The sequence below is a fragment of the Eleutherodactylus coqui genome, chromosome 1 (genome assembly GCF_035609145.1).
Source record: "Eleutherodactylus coqui strain aEleCoq1 chromosome 1, aEleCoq1.hap1, whole genome shotgun sequence".
NCBI lineage: Eukaryota > Metazoa > Chordata > Amphibia > Anura > Eleutherodactylidae > Eleutherodactylus > Eleutherodactylus coqui.
Window position 1 is genome coordinate 41,945,055 of NC_089837.1, and position 21,589 is coordinate 41,966,643.

At 48.3% G+C, this 21,589-nt stretch overlaps 2 protein-coding genes across 2 annotated transcripts in view; both read right to left on the reverse strand.

The window, feature by feature from the left end:
• Positions 1-21,589, reverse strand: part of LOC136613640 (zinc finger protein 850-like) — a 53,200-nt gene that overhangs the window by 16,710 nt on the left and 14,901 nt on the right. Inside the window, exons 3-4 of the mRNA XM_066594069.1 lie at positions 2,604-2,727; positions 2,024-2,178 (exon numbers count right to left, since the gene is read on the reverse strand). Coding sequence (XP_066450166.1) covers positions 2,024-2,178; positions 2,604-2,727 — 279 coding nt within the window. The remainder of the gene's footprint in view (positions 1-2,023; positions 2,179-2,603; positions 2,728-21,589) is intronic.
• LOC136608510 (oocyte zinc finger protein XlCOF29-like) lies at positions 2,715-17,985 on the reverse strand. The gene is made up of 3 exons (XM_066589114.1): positions 17,806-17,985; positions 12,357-12,517; positions 2,715-2,988 (listed from the first exon to the last, which is right to left on the reverse strand). Exons 2-3 carry the CDS (start codon positions 12,474-12,476, stop codon positions 2,752-2,754), a joined length of 357 nt encoding a protein of 118 aa, XP_066445211.1. The 5' UTR covers positions 12,477-12,517; positions 17,806-17,985; the 3' UTR covers positions 2,715-2,751.

Below are 21,589 nucleotides of genomic sequence, written 5' to 3' on the forward strand. Positions count from 1 at the left end.
AACCCAATATTTCAGCAGTCTATACGAAACAATCCAAACACACCTAGAATCCTTTTCCAGGACAGAGCCTTTCTGGTTGGAATGATGATCTTCCAAAAATGCTGTATAGCTCCCGCTCCCTCCCACTCCCGTGCTCTTAGAAAACTATAGAAGATTTGCAAAAACAAATGATGTCCTTCATATGGAGGAACAAAAGGCCAAGAGTAGCAGCATCCATTATGTACGACTCAAGGGAGAGAGGGGGCCTGGGAATTCCAAACCTACAGGCCTACAAACAAGCAAACCTAATAAAACAGATGAGACCGTGGTTCTTCCTAACTGACGGGATTAGTTGGTCATCGCTAGAACACCACTCAATAATAGGTAGAAATATGAGAATTCTAATATTAGCAGCACCTTTGGCTTTCTTCTCCAAATGCAACACTGCCCAACTATTAAAGCCACAGTACAAGCATGGGTGCTCCTACTACAGATTTCAAATTCGTATTTCCCTGAGAAATGAGTTCTAGTACCAATAGAGGTCCTTGAGTTTTTCCTTGTACTGCCTTTCGGTGGACAGATGGAGGGAGTGGGGAGTGACAAACATGTCTGATCTTATGGAGAAAGACAAAATGAAAACCTTCCTCAAGCTGGTTGAAGAATTTTACTTTCATAGAAGCTAATTTTTCAGATACCTTCAAATTAAATATATTCTTGAAGAATTCACAACAAAAGAGCTCTATCTCCCGAATTAGCTATATAACTATCTACTCAGCCCTCCTCCTTACCATCTTAGTCTGAAATTTCACTACAAGATCTTTAGCAAAGAAATGGCGGAGGAGGAAGAGAGTTTCAAGAAACCTCACAATTTTGCTGCATAGAGCATACCTAAAAATTTTTGCAATGAAAAATAACGAACTAACTACTCGTGGAAAAGTTGAGATGCCCTGTTCAAATCACTAAACAAATCGAATATGGAAAAATTCAAAATATCAAGCTAAACCCAAGCAGAATAGACTGAACTGTTACAAGTAAAACAACAACATAGGAAATTGAGGTTCCTTTTTTTTCCTCCCCTATCCTTCCCCAACACCACCCCTCGTCCCCTCCACATAAATTATTCCTATGATCTCTCTCTTTCTATCCACGAGATTAATCTTGTCTGTAAGAAATATTTAGACAAATAAGAGATCATTTGTTTGACAAGTTACAAGAATATGCTAATGATGCCTCTTCTTTTCTCTTGATATCTGTAGTTCTGTACTTGTACATGGAAAACTGTATTTCAACAAAAAAATGTAATGTTACAAAAAAAGTTTTAATTAGTTGGAGGTCCAGATGTTGAGACCCCCACTAACTGCTGAAACCAAGAGGCTGCAGCAAGCACTGTGCCCATTCGGCTGTCATCTTGCCTATTGGCTCTACTTGGAAGCTGAAGACAGACACACAGAATTCCAGACATCTATGCGCCCGATTGCAGCTCTCGAGCAATGCCGTCAAGCGACGATGACAGCCGAAGGGGCACAATACTCAGCCGAGCGCTGCAGCCCCTTCACTCTAACAATCAAAGGGGTTCTGAAGGAAGGAATAAATAATAAAAATGAAATGAGGTAAGGACAGCCTGGATGGACCTTGTGCTCCTCCTGCTGTCAGTCTTTTACGCTTCTATATAGATCAAAAACTAATGGCAAAAGTCCAAGTCTCCAGGCTGAACTCCGGCCATGTGAACCTGCTGGCTCCTGGCTGCTCTTTCCTCCTCATTACAATGAGCCTACTTACCATTCTCATTGCTCCTACAACATTACTATTAGCTCATTGGTTCCCACCATACAGAACTGACCATATTGGTGGCCGATCTTCACTTTCTCCATTGGGATCATCGTTCATGGGAACCTTTATCGACCTTTTTCACTTTACAAGATTTAATTAATTAATTTAATTAATTTACAAGATCACAAAGCTATAATGTCATTTTGACCTGTACCACATCCAAAGTTGCTGTGTCACCCTAGCCATAAGAACTTAGAAATACAGAGAATTTTACCTCTCCGGTCAACATGTAAATGATCTTTAAGATGAAGTTCAATATTCTTTTGGTAATCTTATTGCTGTTCTTCTCCATCCTTGGTGGGTCATTCAAGAGTAGGACTGTTTCAGAGGAGAATATAAGAGAACTGGAGGGTTCTAGTGCTGCCGGCCCTTTATGAAAAAAGAAAAGACTCTTAATCATACGGGGACATCATCATGTGTGATATACAGAACCTCAATTATTGAGATAGTATAAGGGCAGACTAGATGGAGCATGTGTTCTCCTTCTGACGTCAGTTTTCTGTGCTTCTAGTCGCTATATAGGTGCGGATCTAAGAGATAGGACCTACAGTCAAATATATAAAAAGAAACTCCGCACTCTTATCTTGCACAGAGAATTTTCTTCATCAGAGACAATCCACAGACATTGTGATGTTTTGGTCGGTTACTCAGACCATTCTCATATAACTTCACACTATTAGATGCCTAAACCTTTAAACCTATTTTATCTGATTAAAAATGCATCCAATAATCCAAAAAAATACAGGGTAGGTGTGTATATTATAACATAATATGTATTATATGTCTCTTCTTACCCTGTGATACCGGAGGCTGGTGGTTCTCCATCATGATGTCCTTGTACAGATCCTTGTGTTCTTCTAAACATTCCCACTCCTCCATGGAGAAATAGACAGCGACATCCTGACACCTTATAAGAACCTGACACACAAAGTGATACCGTCATTACCCAGACACCCCCAGTGTTATTGTATAATTTCCCAGCAGTGTCACCTCTCCAGTCAGCAGCTCAGTGATCTTGTTGGTGAGTTCTAGGATTTTCTGCTCATGTATCGCTAAGTGAGGAGGAGCCTCTGTGATGGGGCTCTGGCTCCTGCTCCATCCTCCTGAATCATGGGAATCATGGAGATGGCTGTTGGGAGTTGCATTATCACACGATGTCTTCTTCACTATTATGTAATCCTGTGTATGGAGAGAGACATGTAGAGGACTGAACTCAATATTCCTCTGTCAATAAAAAGCATGAGATTGTGATCCCGCTGTATAAAGCAACATGTCAAAAGTTTAAATCTGTGTGGTGGCCTACCTGTCACCGCAAGATGACATGCAGTGGGAGAGCTTTGATCTGGTTCTAGCACAAACCGGCACCACCAGTTCTCCTGCTGCACTTTTCAGCTTACTAAAAGCCTTCACAGTCCTCCCCACATCAAGAGGTACAAGAAGGGGGCCTTTGTGGCTTTATCGGATGCCGCAATTCCCCCATTAATTCAAACCTCTCTTTCCCACCTCCAATACTTCACCAAAGCAGCACCTGACCTCTGGAAACCACTACCCAAAACTATCTGGGAAATCCCTGACTCGCACAACTTCAGGCGTGCTCTAAAAACACAAAACTTCAGGGAGGCATACCATATCCCCTAAACTAAACCCCTCTTTACTCCATCTGACCCCCGATCCGTGCAAGTCACAATCAACTCTCAACTGCAGTCCTACCGATTAAGCCACCATACGCTTAAGTCTGACCATTGCCTATGTGTAAAGCATCCCACACTCTCCACCTTGCCATACCGTGCACATCTATAACCCCTTTACCTTCTGTATCACCCCACTATCCTTAGAATGTAGGCTCGTTGGAGCAGGACCCTCACCCCTACTGTTTCCATCAATCGATTACTACATGTAACAGTGTTTTTTTAATCTGTTCTCCCCTGCCTTGTAATCGCTGTGGAATATGTTGGTGCTACATAGAGATTTATTATTAATAAATGATGCCTCTTTCCTTTTGATATCTGCAATTCTGTACTTGTTTATGGAAAACTGTAAAAAAATGTAATGTTCAAAAAAAAAAGTTTTAGTCAGTTGGAGGTCCGGATGCTGAGACCCCCACTGACTGCTGAAATCAAGATGCTGCAGCAAGTGCTGTGACTAGAGATGAGCGAACGTACTCGTCCGAGCTTGATACTCGTTCGAGTATTAGCGTGTTTGAGATGCTCGTTACTCGTAACGAGCACCACGCAATGTTCGAGTTACTTTCACTTTCATCTCTGAGACGTTAGCGCGCTTTTCTGGCCAATAGAAAGACAGGGAAGGCATTACAACTTCCCCCTGCGACGTTCAAGCCCTATACCACCCCCCTGCAGTGAGTGGCTGGCGAGATCAGGTGTCACCCGAGTATAAAAATCGGCCCCTCCCGCGGCTCGCCATAGATGCATTCTGACATAGCTCAGGGAAAGTGCTGTTGGTGCTGGAGCTGCTATAGGGAGAGCGTGAGGAGTATTTTAGGCTTCAAGAACCCCAACGGTCCTTCTTAGGGCCACATCTAACCGTGTGCAGTACTGTGGAGGCTGCTTTTTGCAGTGTTGCACATTTTTTTTTTTGGTATATCGGCCGTGCAGAGCATTGCGCCCTGCAGTAATACTCCAGGGCCAGAAGTGGTGGTTAGGCAGGGACAGAAGACATATTGATTGAATATAGGCAGTGGGCCTTTGCAAAAACATTTGGGGAAAAAAATCTATTTGGGCTGCCTGTGACTGTCCTCAGTGTTCTGGGTCTCTGCTGGGTGTAGTAGTCCTCCTAATTCATACGCAGCCAGCTAAGTGTTACAGCAGGCTTGCGCAAAATTATTTCCTGGCTCTGTGTTGGCTGTTAAATCACCGCTGTATTCCAGTCCACAGTGCAACACTCTGCAGTTATTTGACATACTCCAGGGCCAGTAGCGGTGACGCAGAGAGAGAAGAGATATATTTATTGAATACAGGCAGTGGGCCTTTGCAAAAACATTTGGGGAAAAAAATCTATTTGGGCTGCCTGTGACTGTCCTCAGTGTTCTGGGTCTCTGCTGGGTGTAGTAGTCCTCCTAATTCATACGCAGTCAGCTAAGTGTTACAGCAGGCTTGCGCAAAATTATTTCCTGGCGTTCCGTAAGCGAAGTCAGCCTCCAACCACAGGCCAATAAGCGGCACATTTAATTACAGCGTTCTGTTTCTGCACTACTGGTAATACACCATGCTGAGGGGTAGGGGTAGGCCTATAGGACGTGGACGCGGGCGAGGACGTGGAGGCCCAAGTCAGAGTGTGGGCACAGGCCGAGCCAGTGCGGTGGCCAGGGGTAGAGGCAGGGCCAGACCGAATAATCCACCAAATGTTTCCCAAAGCGCCCCCTCGCGCCATGCCACCCTGCAGAGGTCAAGGTGCTCAACGGTGTGGCAGTTTTTCACAGAGACGCCTGACGACCGACGAACAGTGGTGTGCAACCTTTGTCGCGCCAAGATCAGCTGGGGAGCCACCACCACCAGCATGCGCAGGCATATGATGGCCAAGCACCCCACAAGGTGGGACAAAGGCCGTTCACCGCCTCCGGTTTGCACCACTGCCTCTCCCCCTGTGCACCAACCTGCCACTGAGATCCAACCCCACTCTGAGGACACAGGCACTACCGTCTCCTGGCCTGCACCCACACCCTCACCTCCGCTGTCCTCGGCCCCATCCAGCAATGTCTCTCAGCGCAGCGTCCAGACGTTGCTAGCGCGACTGTTTGAGCGCGAGCGCAAGTACGCCGCCACGCACCCGCACGCTCAAGCGTTAAACGTGCACATTGCCAAATTGATCAGCCTGGAGATGCTGCCGTATAGGCTTGTGGAAACGGAGGCTTTCAAAAGCATGATGGCGGTGGCGGCCCCGCGCTACTCGGTTCCCAGTCGCCACTACTTTTCCCGATGTGCCGTCCCAGCCCTGCACGACCACGTCTCCCGCAACATTGTACGCGCCCTCACCAACGCGGTTACTGCCAAGGTCCACTTAACAACGGACACGTGGACAAGCACAGGCGGGCAGGGCCACTATATCTCCCTGACGGCACATTGGGTGAATTTAGTGGAGGCTGGGACAGAGTCAGAGCCTGGGACCGCTCACGTCCTACCCACCCCCCGAATTGCGTGCCCCAGCTCGGTGGTGGTATCTGCGGCGGTGTATGCTTTCTCCACTAAACCACCCTCCTCCTACGCAACCTCTGTCTCGCAATCAAGATGTGTCAGCAGCAGCACGTCGCCAGCAGTCGGTGTCGCGCGGCATGGCAGCACAGCGGTGGGCAAGCGTCAGCAGGCCGTGCTGAAACTACTCAGCATAGGAGAGAAGAGGCAGACGGCCCACGAACTGCTGCAGGGTCTGACAGAGCAGACCGACCGCTGGCTTGCGCCACTGAGCCTCCAACCAGGCATGGTCGTGTGTGACAACGGCCGTAACCTGGTGGCGGCTCTGCAGCTCGGCAGCCTCACGCACGTGCCATGCCTGGCCCATGTCTTTAATTTGGTGGTTCAGCGCTTTCTGAAAAGCTACCCACACTTGTCATACCTGCTCAGAAAGGTGCGCCGGGATAGCGCACATTTCCGCAACTCCAAGACGGACGCTGCCACCCTGCGGACCCTGCAACATTGGTTTCATCTGCCAGTGCACCGATTGCTGTGCGACGTGCCCACACAGTGGAACTCTACGCTCCACATGTGGCCAGGCTCTATGAGCAGCGTAGAGCTATTGCGGAATACCAACTCCAACATGGGCGGCGTAGTCGGAGTCAGCCTCCTCAATTATTTACAGAAGATTGGGCCTGGTTGGCAGCCATCTGCCAGGTCCTTGGAAACTTTGAGAAGTCTACCCAGATGCTGAGCGGGGATGCTGCAATCATTAGCGTCACCATTCCTCTGCTATGCCTCTTGAGAAGTTCCCTGCAAAGCATAAAGGCAGACGCTTTGCACTCGGAAACGGAGGCGGGGGAAGACAATATGTCGCTGGATAGTCAGAGCACCCTCATGTCTATATCTCAGAACGTTGAGGAGGAGGGGGAGGAGCATGAGGAGGAGGGGGAAGAGACAGCTTGGCCCACTGCCGAGGGTACACATGCTGCTTGCCTGTCATCCTTTCAGCGTGTATGGCCAGAGGAGGAGGAGGAGGAGGATCCTGAAAGTGATCTTCCTAGTGAGGACAGCCATGTGTTGCGTACAGGTACCCTGGCACACATGGCTGACTTCATGTTAGGATGCCTTTCTCGTGACCCTCGCGTTACACGCATTCTGGCCACTACAGATTACTGGGTGTACACACTGCTCGACCCACGGTATAAGGAGAACCTTTCCACTCTCATTCCCGAAGAGGAAAGGGGTTCGAGAATGATGCTATACCACAGGGCGCTGGTGGACAAACTGATGGTAAACTTCCCATCCGATAGCGCTAGTGGCAGAAGGCGCAGTTCCGAGGGCCAGGTAGCAGGGGAGGCGCAGAGATCAGGCAGCATGTGCAGCGCAGGCAGGGGACCATTCTCCAAGGCCTTTGCCAGCTTTCTGGCTCCCCAGCAAGACTGTGTCACTGGTCCCCAGTCAAGGCTGAGTTGGCGGGAGCACTGTAAAAGGATGGTGAGGGAGTACGTAGCCGATCGCACGACCGTCCTCGGTGACGCCTCTGCCCCCTACAACTACTGGGTGTCGAAGCTGGACACGTGGCCTGAACTCGCGCTGTATGCCCTGGAGGTGCTTGCTTGTCCTGCGGCTAGCGTCTTGTCAGAGAGTGTGTTTAGTGTGGCTGGGGGAATCATCACGGATAAACGTACCCACCTGCCAACCGACAGTGCCGACAGGCTTACACTCATCAAGATGAACAAAGCCTGGATTTCCCCAGACTTCTCTTCTTCACCAGCGGACAGCAGCGATACCTAAGCAATACGTAGGCTGCACCCACGGATGGAAGCATCGTTCTTTATCACCATCAAAAACGGGGACCTTTTTGCTTCATCAATCTGTGTATAATATTCCTCCTCCTCCTCCTGCTCCTCCTCCTGAAACCTCACATAATCACGCCGAACGGGCAATTTTTCTTAGGCCCACAAGGCTCAGTCATATAATTTTTCTAAACAATTTTTATACGTTTCAATGCTCATTAAAGCGTTGAAACTTTCACCTCAACCAATTTTTATTTTAACTGGGCTGCCTCCAGGCCTAGTTACCAATTAAGCCACATTAACCAAAGCGATTAATGGGTTTCACCTGCCCTCTTGGTTGGGCATGGGCAATTTTTCTGAGGTACATTAGTACTGTTGGTACACCAATTTTTGGGGGCCCTCGCCTACAGTTTTATCAAATAAATTTTTAGCCCACCTGCATTACAGCTGACGTTACATCAGCTGTGTTGGGCACTGCAATGGGATATATTTATGTACCGCCGGTGGCTTCCTGGCACCCACCCATGCTGTCGGTCCACACGGAGTTGTAACTGCATGTGGCCACTTCTAAAGAACCCCAGTCTGATTGGGGCATGCAGTGTGGGCCGAAGCCCACCTGCATTAAGCACGACATTACCTCAGCTGTGTTGGGCACTGCAATGGGATATATTTATGTACCGCCGGTGGGTTCCAGGGAGCCACCCATGCCGTGGGTCCACAGGGAGTTGTATCTGCATGTGTCCACTTCTAAAGAACCCCAGTCTGACTGGGGCATGCAGTGTGGGCCGAAGCCCACCTGCATTAAGCACGACATTACCTCAGCTGTGTTGGGCACTGCAATGGGATATATTTATGTACCGCCGGTGGGTTCCAGGGAGCCACCCATGCTGTGGGTGCATACGGAATTCCCATTGCAGAGTTGTACCTGCCTGTGACTATTTATAAAAAAACGCGGTCTGACTGGGGCATGCAGACACCTTGACAGAATGAATAGTGTGTGGCACATAGGTTCCCCATTGCTATGCCCATGTGTGCAGCTCCAGATGGAGGTGGCACAGGATTGGATTTCTCATTGCTTCTGTACAGCATTGTGGGCTATCGCCCCGCCCCTTTTAAAGAGGGTTGCTGCCTAGCCGTGCCAACCCTCTGCAGTGTGTGCCTGCGGTTCCTCTGGCAGACGCACTTATAAATAGACATGAGGGTGGCGTGGCATGAGTGCAGCTGAAGGCGGCGCAGGGACACTTTGGTGTGCGCTGTGGACACTGCGTCGTGCGGGGGGGGGGGGGGGTTGGGCAGCATGTAACCCAGGAGAAGTGGCAGCGGAGTGTCATGCAGGCAGTGATTGTGCTTTGTTGGAGGTAGTGTGGTGCTTAGCTAAGGTATGCATTGCTAATGAGGGCTTTTCAGAAGTAAAAATTGTTGGGGGGGGCCCCACTCTTGCCGCTATTGTGGCTTAATAGTGGGACCTGCGAACTTGAGATGCAGCCCAACATGTAGCCCCTCGCCTGCCCTATCCATTGCTGTGTCGTTCCCATCACTTTCTTGAATTGCCCCGATTTTCACAAATGAAAACCTTAGCGAGCATCGGCGATATACAAAAATGCTCGGGTCGCCCATTGACTTCAATGGGGTTCGTTACTCGAAACGAACCCTCAAGCATCGCGATAATTTCGTCCTGAGTAACGAGCACCCGAGCATTTTGGTGCTCGCTCATCTCCAGCTGTGACCCTTCATATGTCATCGTTGCCTGTTGGCTCCATTTGGGAGCTGAAGACAGACACATAGAATTCCACACACATCTATGCGCCTGTTTGCAGCTCCCAAGCAGAGCCCTCAAGAGGCGATGACAGCCGAAGAGGCACAGTACTCAGCCAAGCACTGCAGCCTCTTCATTCTAACAATCAGAGGCAGTCAGAAATAATATAAAGGCAGACTAAATGGACCTTGTGCTCTTTCTGTCGTCAGTCTTCTATGTTTCTATATATATATCACAAACTAATACCAAAGGTCCAAGTCTGCAGGCCAAACTCCAGCCATGTGATCCTCCTGGTTCCAGGCTGCCCTTTCCTACTCATTACAAGGAGCCTACTTACCATTCTCATTACTCCTACAACATTAAATAAATAAATCATGGTATTTGTATAGCGCCAACTTAGTCCGCAGCGCTTTCAGGTAATTATTATTTATTACCCCCCACCAAGCTGGGTTCTCATTTTACCGACCTCGGAAGGATGGAAGGCTGAGTCAACCTTGAGCCGGCTACCTTATTCATGCGGGGATCGAACTTGCAACCTTCAGGTCGTAGGCGAGAGCTTACACTCTGCACCACAGGAGGCTCATTACTATTAGCTCATTGGTTCCCACCATACAGAACTGACCATATTGGGGGCCGATCTTCACATTTTCTGCTGCTCAGTTCTTTAGTTCTCCCTCACTTGGAAGGTCTGGAAGCCATTATACAGGACACTGGATTGTACTTATTACTTCCTTTAATCCTTTCCAATCCAATTTTGGATTCAGGGTTTCTTAAGGGGTCTTTACTTTCTGCCGTCATACAACTAACACCAGTACTATAGTCTGTAAAGCAGCAGAGTAGCCAATGTACGTGATGGTATTTTCTCCAGCAGGTTTCAGGGTATTCTGTAGCTTCTTAATTGTGTAGTATGCGCATACCATCAACCGAGTCAGACACAAGCTCTAAGTCTCAAGTCTAAACTGGATCTGGGTGGTACATTGCACAAATCCTCACTTTATTGAAACACATAATACCTGCCCTTTATGGGCGTATAACATATTACATCAGTAACATATAGAATCCTCCCCGCCCCCCTCCCCACCTCTCTCTCAAGTCCAGTGTATGAGCCAGTCTTTGTCCCCCTCAACATGTGGTTTGGCAAAAGTAGTTCCTTTGTATCAGAAGTTGAGAGTGGGGGAGAGCTAGGATGACGCCCAACGTAGATACAAGTAATACAGTATAGGAATGTGACTTTAACTCTTAGAGGCTGGAGAGGAGCTTTATATTAGGCTAACATTGTAACACACAACTTTCACCATGCCATTGTCCAGCAATTACCATAATGAAATTATGCCGCCATTAGCCTCTACAGAGTTAAATAACTACAGCTGAGTAATACATCTAGTTTATACAAATCAATAGACATTTTAATCTAACTAATCGTCATGTCTACTACACCGGCAATATACAGTACTAGCTGATTTACCCTGCTTCACCCGAGTAAACTTGATACAGGTGTTTATGTGTTGTTTGCAGTGAAAATTTATGAAGTCAAGGATACTTTGGAGGAGCCAAGAAATAAAATATGTATACACATAGAGGACCGTTAGATTCTCCTCAGGCTGCATGTACCAATGTCCCTCTGCAGAATGTGCCACCCCTCCCACTCTCCTCATTTAGGACTTAATTTCATGCTTGTAGAAGTTGCATTAGCATTTAATAATCGAGTTGTGAGCCCTTTTCTTATTCAGGACCTTACGTAACCTATTTAGGACCTAAAGAATGTTTGTGCCAAATTTAGAGAAATAGATTAGGTAAATTACATAGGGGTGCCACTTACTTTTGCAATTAGCATTGAATTTTCGAGTTGTGACTAGAGATGAGAGAGCTCCCTCGTTTAAGGCTGATGCTCGAGCGAGCATCAGTGTTTTTGAGTAACTGATTACTCGTCCGAGCACCATGTGGGGGGGGCATCGGTGGTGAGCGACAGAGATATCTCGCTCTCTCCCCCTTCCCCGCTCCAACCTGCCGCCCCCCCCCCCATGGGGCTCAGATGAGTAATCAGTTACTCGAAAAGACTGGTGCTCACTCGAGCATCACCCTTAAACGAGTGTGCTTGCTCATCTCTAGTTGTGACCCCTTTACTTTTCTAATTTAGGATCTAAAGAATTGTCATGCCACATTTCATGTTTGTACGAAACCAGGAAGTTATATTACATAGCGGTGCCAATACTTTTGCACTTAGCATTGAATAATCAAGTTGTGACCCCCTTTACTTTTCGAATTTAGGACCTAAAGAATGGACGAGCCAAATTTCATGTTTGGACGACATCGAGAAGTTAGAGAATTAAATTAGGTACATTACATAGGGGAACCAATATTTTTGCAATTAGCACTGAATTTTCAAGTTGTGAACCTTTACTTTTCCTATTTAGGACCTAAAGAATGCTCCTGTCAGATTTCATGTTTGTACGACAACGGGAAGTTAGAGAATTAGTGGCAAGTCAGTCAATCAATCAGTGAGCGCTTTCACCTTTATATATATAGATGAATGCCCAGTTGGAAGTCGTCCGACATCACAGCTGTACAGGCTTCAGAATGTAGGAAGATGTCCAACAGTGAATTGGTTTAATGTATTTTAAATGAACTTTGTTTAGCGTGTTAAAAAATGCAATAAGAATAGGGCTACATGGCGACTTTAGCCGAGACGCAAGTCACTTGGCCTAACACTGCAATATTGCTCTTCGACATGGTAAACTAAGGGCGGTGAATCAGGTCCCAACACGGCTTATGAGTTGTTTTCACTTTTATTAATTTACAAGGTCACAAAGCTATAATGTAAGATTTGGTCGCTGAACCATAAGAACTAAGAAATACAGAGATGTTTACCTCTCCGGTCAGCAGGTAGATGATCTCTAAGGTGACGCTTAATATTCTCTTGGTAATCTCATTGCTGGTCTTCTCCATCCTCGGTGGGTCATTCATGAGGACCATTTTGGGTGAGGACATGAGCGAACTGGATGAACTGGAGGGTTTTAGCACTGCCGGCCCTTTATGAGAAAAGGAGAGACTCTAAATCATACGGGACATCATCATGTGCGATTTACAGAACCCCCTTATAGAGCATTCAGAGAAACGGGGTCTTTGGGGCCATGATCACATTACAGGGGGATTACCAGTTAGATGCTTGGAACAACCTTCCAGCTCATCTTCTTGGAAAATCATCAATAAATTAATTCTTGTCACCTGGGATAAGCAGAGATCTATCGTGTGGCCGCTGTCACACGGCGAGAAGACGGCACGAGGTTTGTGCGTTGTGAGATGCACGGATATGAACCACATTCTTTCACTTATACATGAATGATGGTTTCCTGCATCACAGTGCAGAGTGGGGAAAAAATCATGGCATGTCCTATCTTTGTGCATTCCCTCGGAATGCGTCGTCTGTTGCTTTCAATGTGGCCGGCAAATACATTGCATATGAGGAGCACATGAGGGCTATGCATTGTTTCCCATTGAATACAATATCTGCAAGAAGGTGTCTGTGCACACCACAAGCCCTTATTATACCCGCAGGAAGGTGTCTGCACACACCACAAGCTCTTATTATACCTTTAGGGAGGAGTCTGCACACCAGAAGCCCTTATTATACCTGCAGGAAGTTGTCTGCACACCACAAGCTCTTATTATACCTTTAGGGAGGAGTCTGTGCACCAGAAGCCCTTATTATACCTGCAGGAAAGGGTCTGCGCACCAGAAGCCCTTATTATACCTGCAGGAAGGGGTCTGCGCACACTACAAGCCCTTATTATAGCCGCAGAAAGGTGTCTGCGCACACCACAAGTTCTTATTATACCTTTAGGGAGGAGTCTACGCACCAGAAGCCCTTATTATACCTGCAGGAAAGGGTCTGCGCACCAGAAGCCCTTATTATACCTGCAAGAAGGTGTCTGCGCACACCACAAGCCCTTATTATACCCGCAGAAAGGTGTCTGCGCACACCACAAGCCCTTATTATACCTTTAGGGAGGAGAATGCGCACCAGAAGCACTTATTATACCTGCAGGAAAGGGTCTGCACACCAGAAGCCCTTATTATACCTGCAGGAAGGGGTCTGCGCACCACAAGCCCTTTTTATACCTGCAGGAAGGTATCTGCGCACCACAAGACCTTATTACACCTTTAAGGAGGGGTCTGCGCACCACAAGCCCTTATTATTATACCTTTAGGGAGTGGTCTCTACACCACAAGCCCTTATTATACCTGCAGAAAGGAGTCTGTGCACCACAACCCCTTATTATACCTGCAGGAAGGGTCTGCGCACCACAACCCCTTATTATACCTGCAGGAAGGGGTCTGCGCACCATACGCACTTATTATACCGGTAGGGAGGGGTCTGCACACCACAAGCGCTTATTATACCTGCAGAAAGGGGGCTGCACACCTCAAGTGCTTATTATACCTGCAGGAAGTTGTCTGCACACCACAAGCCCTTATTATACCCGCAGAAAGGTGTCTGCGCACACCACAAGTTCTTATTATACCTTTAGGGAGGAGTCTACGCACCAGAAGCCCTTATTATACCTGCAGGAAAGGGTCTGCGCACCAGAAGCCCTTATTATACCTGCCAGAAGGTGTCTGCGCACACCACAAGCCCTTATTATACCTTTAGGGAGGAGTCTGCGCACCAGAAGCCCTTATTATACCTGCAGGAAAGGGTCTGCACACCAGAAGCCCTTATTATACCTGCAGGAAGGTATCTGCGCACCACAAGACCTTATTATACCTTTAAGGAGGGGTCTGCGCACCACAAGCCCTTATTATACCTTTAGGGAGTGGTCTCTACACCACAAGCCCTTATTATACCTGCAGAAAGGGGTCTGTGCACCACAACCCCTTATTATACCTGCAGGAAGGTGTCTGCGCACCACAAGCCCTTATTATACCTGCAGGAACGGTCTGCGCACCACAACCCCTTATTATACCTGCAGGAAGGGGTCTGCGCACCACAAGCCCTTATTATACCTGCAGGAAGGGTCTGCGCACCACAAGCCCTTATTATACCTGCAGGAAGGGTCTGCGCACCACAAGCCCTTATTATACCTGCAGTAAGGGTCTGCGCACCATACGCCCTTATTATACCTGTAGGGAGGGGTCTGCACACCACAAGCGCTTATTATACCTGCAGAAAGGGGGCTGCACACCTCAAGCGCTTATTATACCTGCAGGAAGGGGTCTGCGCACCACAACCCCTTATTATACCTGCAGGAAGGGTCTGCGTACCACAACCCCTTATTATACCTGCAGGAAGGGGTCTGCACACCACAAGCCCGTATTATACCTGCAGGAAGGGGTCTGCGAACCACAAGTGCTTGCTATACCTGCAGGAAGGGGTCTGCGCACCACAAGCCCGAATTATACCTGCAGAAAGGGTCTGCGAACCACAAGTGCTTGCTATACCTGCAGGAAGGGGTCTGCGCACCACAAGCCCGAATTATACCTGCAGGAAGGGTCTGCGAACCACAAGCGCTTGTTATACCTGCAGGAAGGGGTCTGCGCACCACAAGCGCTTATTATACCTGCAGGAAGGGGTCTGCACACCACAAGCCCTTATTATACCTGCAGGAAGGTGTCTGCGCACCACGAGCCCTTATTGTATTTGCAGGAAGGGGTCTGCGCACCACACGCCCTTATAATACCTGTAGGGAGGGGTCTGCGCACCACAAGCGCTTATTATACCTGCAGGAAGGGGTCTGCGCACCACAAGCCCTCTTTATACCTGTAGGGAGTGGTCTGCGCACCACAAGCCCTTATTATACCTGCAGGAAAGTGTCTGTGCACCGCAAGCCCTTATTATACCCACAGAAAGGTGTCTGCCCACCAGAAGCCCTTATTATACCTACAGGAAGGTGTCTGCGCACCAGAAGCCCTTATTATACCTACAGGAAGGTGTCTGCGCACCAGAAGCCCTTATTATACCTACAGGAAGGTGTCTGCGCACCAGAAGCCCTTATTATACCTACAGGAAGGTGTCTGCGCACCAGAAGCCCTTATTATACCTACAGGAAGGTGTCTGCGCACTACACGACCTTATTATACCTGCAGGAAGGTGTCTGCTCGCTACAAGACCTTATTATACGTGCAGGAAGTGGTCTGCACACCACAAGCCCTAATTATACCTGCAGAAAGGGGTCTGCACACCACAAGGCCTTATTATACCTACAGGAAGTTGTCTGCGCACCACAAGACCTTATTATACCTGCAGGAAGGTGTCTGTGCAGACCACAAGCCCTTATTATACCCGCAGGAAGGGGTCTGCACACCACAAGCCCTTATTATACCCGGAGGAAGTTGTCTGCGCACCACAAGCCCTTATTATACCCGCAGGAAGGTGTCTGCGCACCACAAGCCCTTATTATACCCGCAGGAAGGTGTCTGCGCACCACAAGCCCTTATTATACCCGCAGGAAGGTGTCTGCGCACCACAAGCCCTTATTATACCCGCAGGAAGGTGTCTGCGCACCACAAGCCCTTATTATACCCGCAGGAAGGTGTCTGCGCACCACAAGCCCTTATTATACCCGCAGGAAGGTGTCTGCGCACCACAAGCCCTTATTATACCTGCAGGAAGGTGTCTGTGCACACCACAAGCCCTTATTATACCTGCAGGAAGGGGTCTGCACACCACAAGCGCTTATTATACCTGCAGGAAGATGTCTGCGCCCCACAAGCCCTTAATATACCTGCATGAAGGTGTCTGCGCACCACAAGGCCTTATTATACCTGCAGGAAGGTGTCTGCGCACCACAAGCCCTTATTATACCTGCAGGAAGGTGTCTGCGCACCACAAGCCCTTAATGTACCTGCAGGAAGGTGTCTGCGCACCACAAGCCCTTATTGTACCTGCAGGAAGGTGTCTGCGCACCACAAGCCCTTATTATACCTGCAGGAAGGTGTCTGCGCACCACAAGCCCTTGTTATACCTGCAGGAAGGTGTCTGCGCACCACAAGCCCTTGTTATACCTGCAGGAAGGTGTCTGCGCCCCACAAGCCCTTAATATACCTGCAGGAAGGTGTCTGCGCACCACAAGCCCTTATTATACCTGCAGGAAGGGGTTTGCGCACCACAAGCCCTTATTATACCTGCAGGAAGGTGTCTGCGCACCACAAGCCCTTATTATACCTGCAGGAAGGTGTCTGCGCACCACAAGCCTTTATTATACCTGCAGGAAGGTGTCTGCGCACCACAAGCCTTTATTATACCTGCAGGAAGGTGTCTGCGCACCACAAGCCTTTATTATACCTGCAGGAAGATGTCTGCGCACCACAAGCCTTTATTATACCTGCAGGAAGGTGTCTGCGCACCACAAGCCTTTATTATACCTGCAGGAAGGTGTCTGCGCACCACAAGCCTTTATTATACCTGCAGGAAGGTGTCTGCGCACCACAAGCCTTTATTATACCTGCAGGAAGGTGTCTGCGCACCACAAGCCTTTATTATACCTGCAGGAAGGTGTCTGCGCACCACAAGTCCTTATTATACCTGCAGGAAGGTGTCTGTGCACCAGAAGCCCTTATTATACCTGCAGGAAGCGGTCTGCGCACCACAAGCCCTTATTATACCTGCAGGAAGTTGTCTGCGGACCACAAGCCCTTATTATACCCGCAGGAAGGGGTCTGCACACCACAAGCCCTTATTATACCTGCAGGAAGGTGTCTGCGCACCACCAGCCCTTATTATACCTGCAGGAAGGTGTCTGCGCACCACAAGCTCTTATTATACCCGCAGGAAGGTGTCTGCAGACCACAAGCCCTTATTGTACCATCAGGAAGGTGTCTGCGCACCACAAGCCCTTATTATACCTGCAGGAAGGGGTTTGCGCACCACAAGCCCTTATTATACCTGCAGGAAGGTGTCTGCGCACCACAAGCCCTTATTATACCTGCAGGAAGGTGTCTGCGCACCACAAGCCCTTATTATACCTGCAGGAAGGTGTCTGCGCACCACAAGCCTTTATTATACCTGCAGGAAGGTGTCTGCGCACCACAAGCCTTTATTATACCTGCAGGAAGGTGTCTGCGCACCACAAGCCTTTATTATACCTGCAGGAAGGTGTCTGCGCACCACAAGCCTTTATTATACCTGCAGGAAGGTGTCTGCGCACCACAAGCCCTTATTATACCTGCCGGAAGGGGTCTGCGCACCACAAGCCCTTATTATACCTGCAGGAAGGGGTCTGCACACCACAAGCCCTTCTCCTCACTGCTTACTGCAATTACACAAACTGCATCAAAATACCCAATAAAACTGCACAAAAACAGTTTAACATAAACTTACCCGAATCCTCCAGCGTCACAGGGAGATTATATACTTTTTTCCCATTAATTTGTTTTAAATTTCAATAAAATAATGCAGCAACCATTAGGTGTGAATGTAGCTGATATCAGTGTGCTGTATATGTGTGTAAATATCCTCTGGGTACAAGTCTTTGGCTGATAACAGAGAGAACAGCATGGACCAGGAACTGCTACAATGCAATAGGACCTGTGATTATGTCACTGTCATGTGATCAGTACATAAGGGGCGGGGCTCAGCAGTGAGTAGAAGTGGTGGTCCAAGGACCTGTGATGATGTCACCATCATGTGATACATATATAAGGGGGCGGAGCTGAGCAGTGAGAAGTGGCAGATGAAGGCTCTGTGAGGAAGGTGATGTGTCGGTAGGGACAGAGCTCCTGTGAGGAGGGTGAAGGACGGACAGTAACTCCTGCAGCATTCAGAAAAGGCAGAATGTTACATGGCGGAGGGGCTTACAGAGGAGCGGCCCCTCACACAGCGACCGGTCATAGGAGGAGGCGGCTTAGTATTATACTTGTACATAGATGAGGCCTCTACAGGGTGTCGGCCACACAGTTATATGTAGGGCACCATGCAGGCTTACAGAGGAGCGGCCCCTCACACAGCGACCGGTCATAGGAGGAGGCGGCTTAGTATTATACTTGTACATAGATGAGGCCTCTGCAGGGTGTCGGTCACACAGTTACATGTAGGGCACCATGCAGGCTTACAGAGGAGCGGCCCCTCACACAGCGACCGGTCATAGGAGGAGGCGGCTTAGTATTATACTTGTACATAGATGAGGCCTCTGCAGGGTGTCGGTCACACAGTTACATGTAGGGCACCATGCAGGCTTACAGAGGAGCGGCCCCTCACACAGCGACCGGCCATAGGAGGAGGCGGCTTAGTATTATACTTGTACATAGATGAGGCCTCTGCAGGCTGTCGATCACACAGTTACATGTAGGCCACCATGCAGGCTTACTGAGGAGCGGCCCCTCACACAGCGACCGGCCATAGGAGGAGGCGGCTTAGTATTATACTTGTACATAGATGAGGCCTCTACAGGGTGTCAGTCACACAGTTACATGTAGGGCATCATGCAGGCTTACAGAGGAGCGGCCCCTCACACAGCGACCGGTCATAGGAGGAGGCGGCTTAGTATTATACTTGTACATAGATGAGGCCTCTGCAGGGTGTCAGTCACACAGTTACATGTAGGCCACCATGCAGGCTTACTGAGGAGCGGCCCCTCACACAGCGACCGGTCATAGGAGGAGGCGGCTTAGTATTATACTTGTACATAGATGAGGCCTCTACAGGGTGTCAGTCACACAGTTACATGTAGGGCACCATGCAGGCTTACAGAGGAGCGGCCCCTCACACAGCGACCGGTCATAGGAGGAGGCGGCTTAGTATTATACTTGTACATAGATGAGGCTTCTACAGTGTCGGTCACACCCCACTCACCTGCTGCTGGGGTTGCAGCGCGCTCTCATTCACGCTCCCCCCATCCTTTGATTGCCAGCAGAGCCTGCACACACTCCCACCCCTCTCATAAAGGGCCATTACGAATTCCCTAAACTTGTCCTCTGATCTCTGAACCACCTAGATCAGGAATCCATACCCGAGGGTGACGGCTAAGCAATTGATCTCATTAGCCATTTGTAACAAAGCCCCAGTTTTTGTGTGTATTCTGGTTCTGACCCCCTGACCTCAGCTCTGGATTCTGGATTTTGCTATTGCCTGGCCTGACCTACAGCCTGGACCTCGGGTATGCAGCTTCATGACAGACTCAAGCCTCTTTTTATACTAGACCCAATGCAGCGTTAGCAACCACATTACCGAGACTATCTGCATGTGTAATGGCCTGGAGACCCAGCAGCAAAGTCATCCCACTTGGAGGGGTCAAGTATGAAAACTGGGGTTCTCCAAGTGCTGCCACCTCACATAGCCCAAAACCAAACTGGAGTGTGGCAAGATGGGTCCACATCCGTCTACCTGATATGGTTAACCTTTCACAGGAACAGAAAGTATATACACATAGAGATGAGGTAGATTGTCTTCAGTATATACACATAGAAGAGCATTATATTGTCCTCAGTATACAAATAATTTCCCTAGGCTTTATGGTTTAGGAGAAAAGAACTCTCTCATGTATCACAGATTTTTTCATGCTTAGAACTGAATATTGAAGTTGTGAGCCCTTTACATTTCCTATTTAGGATGTAGAGAACTGTTGTGGCAAATTTCATGTTTGTGAGGTTCAGATGTGTGTTACTAGTTACACAGGGGGTCACTTTTTTTTGCACTTAGTACTCAAGTTGCAACCCCTTTACTTTGCCTATTTAGGACCTAAAGAACGGCCGTGCCAAATTTCAAGTTTGTCCAACACCGGGAAGTTAAAGAATTAGTGATGAGTCAGTGAGTGAGTGAACATTTATATGTACAGACCTGTCATCCACCCCCTTCCTGGGGTCAGTGATATGGTTGTGCGGGGCTAGCTGGTTGGGTCATTTCAATAACTAAAGTCCCTGTAACTCAGGTCAATAAATTGATCAGTGTAAGTGCATGCCCCAACTGAATGACAAATGAGAATTTGTTCACTTCTCGTTCATTGTTCAGTTTCTGCATGCATAAAACTGATCCTCCCGTGTAAACAGGCAATCAATCATTTATGAACGACTGCCTGTTTACTGTGAATGGAGGTGGGTGGGCCGGAACGATCCCTGATATGCTCCACCTCCATTTACCAGCGATGATTATTCCTGTGTAAAAACACAGTAACACTTATTGCTGGGACAACCTGTCGGACATCAGCGTCCAACAGGTCATCATGTGTAAAAGGGCCCCAAGCCAGCCCCTTTCTCTATCACTGCATCAGCCTACAACACCTAGGCATAATATAACAATAACCAGTAAAGGCCCTTTTATATGAGCCAAAGTTAGCAATAAATAAGTGTGGATTATCGAGATTGGTGCTCGTTTAACTGGCTTTTTACACAAGCCAATATGAGAGATGAATAGATTGTTCATATCATCGAAACAGAGGAAAGCAGGTTTCATCACCAACATAGAAAGGGGTTCTTTACTGTAAGAGCAGTTAGACTGTGGAATTCTCTGGCGGAGGAAGTGGTGATGGCAAAATCCATAGAGGAGTTTAAAAGGGGACTTGATTAGGGATGAGCGAGTATACTCACTAAGGCACTACTCGCTCGAGTAATGTGCCTTAGCCGAGTATCTCCCTGCTCGTCCCTAAAGATTCGGGGGCCGCCGCAGCTGACAGGTGAGTTGCGGCGGGGAGCGGGGCAGAGCGGGCGGGAGAGAGGGAGAGATCTTCCCTCCGTTCCTCCCTGCTCTCCCCCGCAGCTCCCCGCCCCGTGGCGGCACCCGAATCTTTCGGGACGAAAGCCTGCCCTTGGGGTTTTTTGCCTTCCTCTCGATCAACACAGGAGGATAGACAGGCTGGACTAGATGGACATTGTCTTCATTCGGCCTAACGAACTATGTTACTATGAAAAAGAAAAAGTAAAAAATACTAACTTGATTAATTTATGCTAATACGACAGACTCAAAACATATATTAAAATAAGGTGGGGATCTGGTTATATGGATGGGTACCAGAAGTCCTCACACCCAAAAACCCCATTCCTGGTGATTATACTAACACGAGGGGCATAGCACATCTACACAACCCATTTAGGTATGAGTGCAGTCTGTAAATTGGCCCTTGGTTGAGGATTCACAGTACAATCTCTCAGTTTTCGGTTTTCACGCCCAGCCG